The 10,454-nt window shown below is 37.6% G+C and overlaps 1 protein-coding gene across 1 annotated transcript; it reads left to right on the forward strand.

The window, feature by feature from the left end:
* Nucleotides 1–635: 635 nt before the first annotated feature.
* On the forward strand, nucleotides 636–9,194 carry LOC148371933 (zymogen granule membrane protein 16-like). The gene is made up of 6 exons (XM_088327958.1): nucleotides 636–706; nucleotides 864–942; nucleotides 5,571–5,697; nucleotides 7,841–7,940; nucleotides 8,059–8,151; nucleotides 8,717–9,194. The coding sequence occupies exons 2-6, from the start codon at nucleotides 888–890 to the stop codon at nucleotides 8,891–8,893; spliced, it is 552 nt and encodes a 183-aa protein (XP_088184084.1). The 5' UTR covers nucleotides 636–706; nucleotides 864–887; the 3' UTR covers nucleotides 8,894–9,194.
* The last annotated feature ends 1,260 nt before the right edge of the window (nucleotides 9,195–10,454 follow it).

Consider the following 10,454-nt stretch of genomic DNA (forward strand, 5'->3'; position numbering starts at 1 on the left):
TTTATATATACATCAATTACCTACATAGTCGCCTACCGTCTGACTATTGTATAGAATGCAAGCAGGAAGTATACTTAGGTGAAAGAATTGGGTGTGGGGAATCACGCACACACTTCATGATGGTTATTCCAGTAGAACCAGGTAAAACTGAAGCTCGAGTAGAATTCCTTTATTTGTCACAGGGTAAATACTTTCCTGTGACCTCACATGTTTCCAGGATGTTAGAGAGTAATTGCGATCCTTTTTTATTGTCTCTGCTTAATTTGATTCAACATATCAAGGAATTTTGCCAATTTGTCAATGAATTTGAAGTATTCTAGGCCACATGGAGCTTCAACTTATCTCAGTATATGTTTATTATTAGTGAGTTGACTTGATATTTTTGGGCAACGGCCAAGTCACTTCACATGGAATACAGCAATAATAAAATGATATCAATAACTGAGGTCATATAATTTCATGAGTACGAGGGATGCAGTATTCAAAGTATTTTGTTTTGTTTTCTCCAGGAATTATTGGAGTTTTAGAGTCAAACATTCCTTAAATGAAAACATTTCTTCAGCTGTCAATGAGATGGGATAAGTAGACTATGGCTTATGAGAGTGTGTCTGTATGTGTGATTGACAAGGGGGAGGGACTTCCCACTGTATAAAGCGCTTTTCGTTTACCTTTGTTCAATCCGAGGCATTCTTCTTCAACAAAACAGGTGCGTTTTTTTTCTTTGGAATATAATTCTGGATGCTTAGAATAACATCACAAACTGTAATGTGTGTTGCTTAGTATTAAAACAAATGACTTGATTCCAACAGTTTTGAGTTGCGTGTAATGTACTTTTTACGAAAAATGTTTAATTTTTATTTTAGGGCTGACGCACGGAAACTACCAGGATGTTGCACTTGTACCTGTTGGTTTCACTGATCAGTGTAACCTCCCTGGCACAACGTAAGAGCACTTTTTTTGTACAAGGAAATGTTTGGACATAATTGTTGGTGTCTGTTGTATTCAAATTGCTTAATTGTAATTTTCAATCAATGAAAATCAACCAATTAAAAAATATTTGAATTGAGGGTAAAATAAAAATCAGAAAGCAAAGTTCAGATAATAGGTGTAATCCTCGAAATGTTTTTTCATGTTTTCGTCAAATATATTCCATTATTTTGGAAGGATTCCTCAAGGTGCTAAACAGGGCAAATGTTTTTGTGGGTGTTTTGAGCTATATTTGTTAAATACAACTTTCAGAAAACTTGTAACAGAGCTTATCACAATTGTGACAGTGTTTTTTTTTGTCTGCCATTTCAATTTGCGATCGTGAGCGTTGAGGCTTTGGGTGATGGGATTTTCGGCTCTTTTTAGAGATTCGGCTTGGCTCACTAAAGGAGTTGCGATGTTAAATAGCAACAGGAATTCTGGCTCTTTTTCGAAAACCGTCTCTTTCAGCTCTGCTCATCAAAACGGCTTTTCAGATTTTTAGGTTTCATATTAAGTTTTGCTAATGCGAAAGCAAGATTAAACCCAAAATGAATTCGTATTTATTTATTTTTTAAAAGAATAATGCTGCTGTGTCATAGTCTTTATTATACAGTGAACTTTTAACCAACTTAAACTTTTAGATGTTTTTATACTAAGTAACTTTCAAATTAAGCAACACAGAAACCCTGAAAAACACACGACACAACACAATGCAAATTGTAAATATTTTCCTTCAAGTTCAACAACAACAAACAACTATGAAAATCAAAGATACATCTTTATCATTTTGATGTACACGAAGTTTGAAGCGAGACACAATTTTCTGAAGAAGAGAAAATCTAAATGTATTTTTTTTTGTCCGATCTACAATTTCTGTGTCTTTCACAAACGTAACAGCTTAATAATCCGACTCTATGAAGTGAACAATGGGATGGGGCTCCCCACCATTTAAGAGCTGTTTACCTTCGAGACACTTTTCTTTTCTTTTGTCATTGGTTAAATATGCATTTTTTTTACCCAGAGATTCTGTGTTCTTCACTTTAATTTCATTAAGTACAGAAAAAGTTTTAAAAAATGTTTTGTATTTTCTCATTGATTTTTCTAGATCTATAAATATTTTAACTCATATTTTTCGTGTTTCACAATTGTTTTTTTTTCTCTACCTAACTTGTTTAAAGTTTATTCTTGTATGTATTTTTACTTTAATGTTGCTTGGTGAAAAAAAGTTTAAATTAGTTCCCTGTAAATTAAAAAAAGATAAATCTTAATATAATTAAGGAGTAAAATAGTTTACTTCAATTAATTAAAGGAATTTCACATATAATGTTATATAATAATTGCTAATAAATCTATCAAAGCATCCCAAAAAAATCTGAATAGCCCTCTAGGGCAGTGATTTTCAACCACAGTGCCGTGGCACACTAGTGTGCCGTGAGAGATCGTTGGGTGTGTCGTGAGAAATTATCCAATGTCACTTTTCATAATTTAAATTTTTGTAAAACATTTATGAATCATTTTCTGCAAATATTATGTCATTGTCAAGTGTCTGTGCTGTGAAAACTGGGGGTATTGTAATCTATATTCTAATCAAACATACTGTTCAGTGTCATTTTACAAAAATGTTCTTTAGTGGTGTGCCGCAAAATTTTTCCAAAAAAAACGTGCACTGGCTCAAAAAAAAGTTGAAAAACACTGCTCTAGTGAGCTGAAATGACTCTTTTTAGTGAGCTGAGCTGAAAGAGACAGTTTTTGAAAAAGGGCCAGAATTCTATCAATTAGCTCTACAAAAACTAAATGATAAAATACAAAAAAATAAAATAGCTTTTTAAACACTCAACAAATTTAATGAAAAAATACAACAAAAAATCCTTGAAACAAATGCAAAACATCCATCCATTATCTGAAGTGTTAATCCTCTGTAGAGTCGCGTGGGTGCTGGAGCCCATCCGAGCTATCTTCGGGCAGTGGGCAGGGGACACCCTGAACTGGTTGCCAGCCAGTCGCAGGGCACACAGGGACAGACAATTTGCTCGCTCATTCACACCTAGGGACAATTCGGACCGGCCAATTACCCTGGCATGCATGTTTTTGGAATGTGGGAGGAAAGCGGAGTGCTTGGAGGAAACTCACGCAAGCACTGGAATCTCCACAACGGGGATTCGATCTTATGACCTCAGAACTGTGCCGCACACGCTCTAACCACTGCGCCGCCTCACTTCCGAATGCAAAACAACAAAATATAAATTCAAAATCACAACTTTTGAGTGCTCTAAGTAGAGAAACTTTTAACTATTTAGCATTAAACTTTTAACCAAGTCAGACTGAAAAAACACAGAACCCATAAAAAATGCCAAAATATAGATTAAAACGTGTAAAACACGTATAAAACGATCAGCAGTATATATATTGAAGATTGGCATTGGAGCCGTTACATTCTCGAGTGACACACCAATAGAGGCGTTGGAGGTTTCTCCAAGAGATGTTTTTTTTCTTTTTTTTCTGTAGTTCGACACGTTACAGGCGAAAAAGTAATTGGTTACAGTTACTAGTTACTCAGTGATTGCGTTACCCACCTGATTACTGACACCCAAAAGTCGAGTGTTACTGAGAAAGTAACTACAGTTTCTGGTTACAAATTAGCATATTCAGGCACATTGAAGTCACATAATCAACTCAATAGGAAACAATGTTGACACCAACCTGCGGAAGTGTTGAAGTCTTCATATTTCTTGGCTTGTGCAATACTGAGAGCTATCAAACTCACAGCTGAGACACTCCATATTCATTTTGTCTTTTTTCTCCAAACCACCCGAATATTTCCTTCTTGATTTCTGGGTATTGTCCAAGATATTTCAGTTTTTTCTCCAGGCATGGTTTATTGCAAAAATAATTTTACAAATAAAAAGACCCAAATTCATCACTTTTTTAACCCCAAATTCTGTGCTTTTATTTGCCCCATTGATATGGTCGCACCTTCTGCACACGCTTTCAGTATTTTATTTATAAATAAGGCTTGAGTGCGAGTATATATATGCTGTAGGAAGAATATCAGAATAACAATAAGGAGAAATGACGTGGTCTCGTTCTCTCTGCAATTGTATTCATTTGTATTTTGTTGATAGACATAAACATTCCAGCCTTGACCTTAAGTTGTATTTGGCGCTGTGTTGCTGGCAGGAGAGTTGTATGTCACATCATGATCGGCGGAAAAAGTGCCAAATCGGTTTGCAGGACCAGGATTCACAATCGTCCTTTTAAAAGTGGTGGTTTAACGCACCATGTCATCTCGCAATTCTTCATCTCCTCAGGCCACAATTGAACATGTCCTTTTGGTTTTCAGAGAACCTTCTCTATTGGCTTGGCTCACTAAAAAGAGCCAAATCTTTTAGCCCCCAAATGACTCTCCAGATTTGTTCTGTCGCTTTAATCGGTATATTATCAATTATCATGCAACTTTATTAAAATCGCTTTCTTTTCAGTGCCACAACAAATAAATAAAGAATAATAGTGACTACAAAAGTAAATTTTACAAAATTTTACATATAAAAGTTAAAAGAGACACATGGGATTCCGGAAAAATACACCAAATATAAATATTAAAAAAATAAATTGTACCAAAAATATTCAAAACAATTTTAATTCTTCATGTACCAGAAAATTCTGATAATAGAGCGCACCTGATTATAAGCCGCACCAAGTACATTTTTAAAAGAAAAACATTTTGTACATGCTGTACATAAGCCTAGCCTGAATATAAGCTGCGTCTGCCCACATTGCAACATGAGATATTTACAAAGAAAGACAGTAACCAGAAAAAGGTTTAATACTATACTGTACCTTAACCCCTTAACGGTGGCCCGCCGGACTTTAGAATTTGTTCGTAAGTTACTTAAGTGCAATATTTTGTATGTTGAAGGTTTGTATAAGTAACCTGTATTGTTTTGTACTAAAAAAATAAAATTTCATAAAATATTATGCTCTATAAAGATAAATTAAAGTTGAGTTTAGCTGACTTTTGGGAAATGCGCTTCCAGAGGTCCTCCTCTGTGGTAAAAAGTGGCTGAAAAAAAGCATTCCCGCCATTTTCTCAATCGCATCAAGCTTTCTTATTCCACTTTCATTTTAAAAGAAACGGCTCGCCTATTCTTTACACTTTACACCAAACATATTGAATGCATGCACAAGATATTGAACAACAAAAACATCAAAGTTCTTGGCGTGCTGGAGGTACGTATAGATTATATAGAACTAGGAAGGTGAAGCCAGATTTCTTCTTCGGGGTGGATGCTGGGTGAGCTCTTACAGAGCCACACGCCGGTAGGGGCAGAAAGAAGCACTACAGTAATGTCCTGTACTCAGAAAAAGGTGGCTACAATACAAAATCTAACTTAGAGCAATGTCAGGATATTTTTCGACATCTCGAAAAAAAATGTGCGTATCTACCGTTTTGCGTAAATCGAATGGTTGTAAATAGGGGAGCGTCTGTACGTGACTGTACAATGTCACTAGTCACTGTAATATCATATTGATGTGAATGGCTTGTACTTGTGAGTTTGCAATAATCAACAGTAGTTAAACAGCTTTTTTTTGTCTTTCTGCAGCTGTTCCAGACCTTTACTCCTTCTCTCCACCAGTTGGAAATGGTGGAGGTGATTCATTTGTGACCGAAGGAATGGGCAGAATCACAGCGATTAGAGTTTGGGAGCTAAACAACGCTTACATCGTTGGGTTAGTCCCTTTTCTTTTAATTGCTCTGCTAGTTTTAAGTTTCATGCAGTTATGCACAGTGTTGGGCACATTACAGGAAAATCAACAACAATAAACTACAGTTACTTGTTACTTAATTCTGAGACAAAAAGGTAGCATGTTACTCTGAAAGAAAATATCTAGTTACAGATTACTTGATGCAAAATAACAGACACCCTAAAACTGCTCTAAAACAGCCAAATTATGAGATAGAAGAAAATGTGTACACCAAACTGTTTGAGCAGTAAAGCCTTCATATTTCTTGGCATGTGCAGTTTTTAGTGCTTGCAAACGGATTCTTAGCCAAGACACTCCATGTCCTTTTTGTCTTTGGACTTTGAACCACTTCAAGATCTCCTTCTCTGTTTCTGGCTACTGTCCAAAACGTTTGGATTTTTTCTCCAGATTTGGTGTGTGGCAAAAATAATTTAACAAACAAAAAGACCAAAATTGAAATGAAATGATCTGCATTTATATAGCGCTTTTCAAGTCAATGACTTCCCAAAGCGCTTTACAGTGTGCTTCACATTTCCCAATAGCTGCCTTGTATTGCAGCCATGTAAGACGCTAACCTGCTTATTGGGAGTATTAGGGATTCAGTGTCTTACCCAAGGACACTTCGACATGTAACACGGACAAGCCGGGATATGAACTGGGATCCCTTGATCCCAAGTCGAGCGCTCTACCTCCTGAGCTACTGCCGCCCCAAATACAGCAGACTTTTCCCATCAATTCTGTGCTCATGTTTGCCCCAATTGATTTGGTTTCTCCTGTATAAGCCGTGCCCCTTTCCACAAAATGCCTCCCATTCACTACACACAACCAAATATGCGCATATATACTATCAGAATATCAGTTGGAAGAAATCCAGCGTCCTCATACTTACCGTAAATACTCTGCCCACGTTTGCCTCATTGTTTTTGCGTTGGTCTGTTGTTCCGTTATAAGCAACGCCCCCACGCCACGCGCTGCATACCATTGGCTACTGGTGACACACAACCAAATATGTGCATATAAGTAGACTCACTGATTTAAGTATTTTATTCCGTAGTTGTCAATTCGGCTCAGATGCGAATGTATGCGGTTGGGGGAATATCTACATTAGGAAAAATTCTGTGCTGTCAAACCCATTGCTTGAGATGGTGCAACAGACTGTATTTACTTGTATTTTGTAGTTAAATAAAAACACATCCCAGGGGATTGAAAGATGTATGTAGCAACGTAAGTGAAGCAAGCGACTTCACACTCAGAAGACACTATTAATCATGATTTAATTAATAGAGTACCGGAGTAATGTAGTAAAGCACCAAGTAGTAACGCCAGCAGAATTACAAAACAGTATTGATAACGTTACAGTTCTATGTCATGCAAAAACATACCACTGCACAATTCTTTATCTTGAAAAGGGTTTGATACACAGATAATGAGGTATCGAGGCAACAGTATCTACAACACAAGAAGCAACAGTCGTGGTCCCAGAGGCAGGCAAGGAGTCAGTAATCCAGCTGACAGAAACAGTGGCAGTCCAAAACTTCAGCAGGCAATACTTGTGATCCAGAAGGGCAGGCAAGGGTTTAGTACACTGGTATAAGCAGACATGGGACCAAGTCACACATGTGCAAGTCTCAAGTAAGTCTCAAGTCTTCACCTTCAAGTCCCAAGTAAGTCCCAAGTATTTTTTTCTTGGGCAAGTCAAGTCACAAGTCAAGTCCCGAGTCTTAGATTGCCAAGTCCAAGTCAAGTCACAAGTCATAAAAACAGCGACTCGAGTCGACTCGAGTCCAAGTCACTAAGTCTCAAGTCCCCATGTCTGGGTATAAGGCTTAGGACGTGGTAAGTTAAGCAATGAACTAGCACAGAGCTGAGAAAAAAGTGTTTAAATAATTAAGAGGGAAAGGTGTGATTGGAGGGTAATCACGACAAGTGACACCAGGTGTGGGGTGGAAATTAAAACCATGAAGTGAGTGATCGTATGAGGTAAGAACAAGCGAGAGCGAAAGAGAGGGGAGACCGGTGACACACTCATTACTGAGAAAAGTAATTATATTCTAGGAACAGATTCCTTTGTAACAGTCCCCACACTGAGGACTCGATTAATACCTCATTTCTGTTTGTTTTGTTGCAGAATTCAGCTGCGCTATGACTATGTTTGGACCAACGTGGTTGGCCGAGTAATCGGCATTGAACATGAAATACGTTTGCACACTGGCGAATCCATTGTTCAGGTTTGAGATTTTACTGTTTATCATTCTCAATGGTTTCACATTACTGGTTCAAAATGCGGTAGATTCCAAGTCAAACATAACAGTTCACATTTTAAATGCTCTTTATATAATTTTTCAGATATCTGGGAAATATGTACCTGTCAACTTCATCTTTCAGCTGATTTTTGTGACTAGTAAAGGTCGCATTTTCTTTACTGGCCAGCCAGCACAGGTGAGTTTCATCACAATACATCAAAACAATATTTAATCCATGAGAGTAGGGCTGCAACCAATGATTATTTGAATAATCTATCGATTATTCGATGGATCGGATTTGTAATTTCAAACATTGAATAATTGGACAGATCAAAAAATAGTGCACCAAATAACAGAATATTCTTTAATATAAAACAATAAAAAACTGATTGTCAAATAGCTAAAATAAAACACAAATACATAAAAATGTATGCTTTGCACCCGCAAGACACTTTTTCTTTAATAAAAATGGTCCAGAGGAGCCCTCAGCCGGACCAAAGTGCTACAAGTTCGTCGCCGGGACAAGCGCACGTTGCACAGCAAAATGTGGTCTCGAGTCACCCTCTGCAAGAATCTTTTCAAAAGTCACAATGAATTTCAAAACACTCTTATTTGTGATGAATGAACGTGCTGAGTGGCGCATAAATCACGCAACAACAAAAAAATCGATGATTAACTGCATCGCCAACGCTTCTAATCAATTCATTGTTGCAGCCCTACATGAGAGTAAACTTATGGTGACGCCTGATGTTTTCTTGCAGACCTCCTTTAACTTTTATCCAACCTACCTGGGAGCCGAGCTGAGACTTCTCAGCGGTCGATTTAATGGAAATGGTATTACTGCACTGGGAGCTCACTGGGGTGTGCCAAATATGCAGATCCCTGTGCAAAATCTCACTCAGCTAAATGAAGAACCTGAAAGTTTATCAGCCGCATAATAATAAATAAAATGTATTATGCCCAGGTACTTAATTTTACCATGTTTTGTTTTACTGCTGGGGGAATTATATCCTAAGTCCTAACCATAAACTTATTGAGGTACTCATTTTGTTTTATCATAAAAACGGATAGCCAGAAAACTGAGAATAACTTGCCATTTGCCATTGCTTTGTACTTATAAATGTTTTCTTTTTATTGTTACATTGTTGCTGCAAGAGCGGAATGTCCATTAAACCATTATGTACATTAGGTAAAAATAAACTATGTTTGAGCTTCTTATAGAAAAAACATGCTACTTTACATCTGGATCTACTGTATTTTGTTCTAGTACGTTTTTACCAAATGTTGTTGGAACATTTGCAATTACATATACGCAACCTGGCTCTACAGGTTCGACAAGAATAGACATAGACCCATTATAGATTCTTTTGACAGTTAAAGATAAAGATTCTTTAACAGTAGTGCTGTCTTCTGGTGACTGCAACCGCCATAGAATGGTGTAGTCAATAGAGCAAAATATTTGGAAAAAAATAGAAAAAAAACCCGAAAAAAATAAAATGGTTTCGGCATTATTCCTTAAAACAAAACTATTGAATAATACTAATGTGCAATTTTATCACTATCATTGAAGTTACACGACTTGATTGCAAAGTAAACAAAACTTGGAGGTCATGGGATCAAATCTTCCTGTGTGGAATTTGCAGGTTAAAGGGGTTATAGAGCAGAACAACAGTTGCCTGAACTCGAGTTATTAATAAGACTTTTGACAAGGCTACTCGAAACTGGGGTGACATTTAAACCTCTCAAAGACTGGTTCTGCACCAATTGATTTTATATGGTCTGTAAACATGGTCAGCATGGCGGCGCAGTGATTATCGCGTGTGTCGCACAGTTCTGAGGTCATGAGATCGAACCTCCTGTGTGGAGTTTGCATGTTCTCCAGTGCTTGCGTGAGTTTCCTCCGGGCACTCCGCTTTCCTCCCACATTCCAAAAACATGCATGCCAGGGTAATTCGCCTGTCCAAATTGTCCCTAGGTGTGAATGAGCGAGTGAGTTGTCTGTCTCTGTGTGCCCTGCGACTGGCTGGCAACGGGTTCAGGGTGTCCCCTGCCCACTGCCCGAAGATGGCTGGGCTTGGCTCCAGCACCCCTGCGACCCTACTGAAGATAAGCGGTGCAAATAATGGATGGATGGATGGGATGCAAGCACAGTTTGGTTGTTCTGGTGAGAAGGCTAGTTAGGTTGTGTTTGAATAATGCAGTTCACTATAGGGGATAGTTCTGGAAGATGAACACCACCTCAAGCAGCTTGAAATCCTCAAATGAACTCAAGAAGACCCAAAATAGTTTTTTAATCAGGTACTGAACATGTTGTGTTCTTTCTCACCATTATATAGATATGTTGCAAAATATTTGAGGCGCCCAAGAACACATGACTTTCAACATGGTGAATCGAATTGAAACATAATGTAAGCATACCTGTCAACCTCCACAGCTTCATGCCCGAACAAACTGTCATATTTTCCCGTACAAAATACAAAATAATCGTACACCATAGAT

Source organism: Urocampus carinirostris, chromosome 2 (genome assembly GCF_059441175.1).
Source record: "Urocampus carinirostris isolate Australia breed hairy pipefish chromosome 2, RoL_Ucar_1.0, whole genome shotgun sequence".
Classification (NCBI taxonomy): domain Eukaryota; kingdom Metazoa; phylum Chordata; class Actinopteri; order Syngnathiformes; family Syngnathidae; genus Urocampus; species Urocampus carinirostris.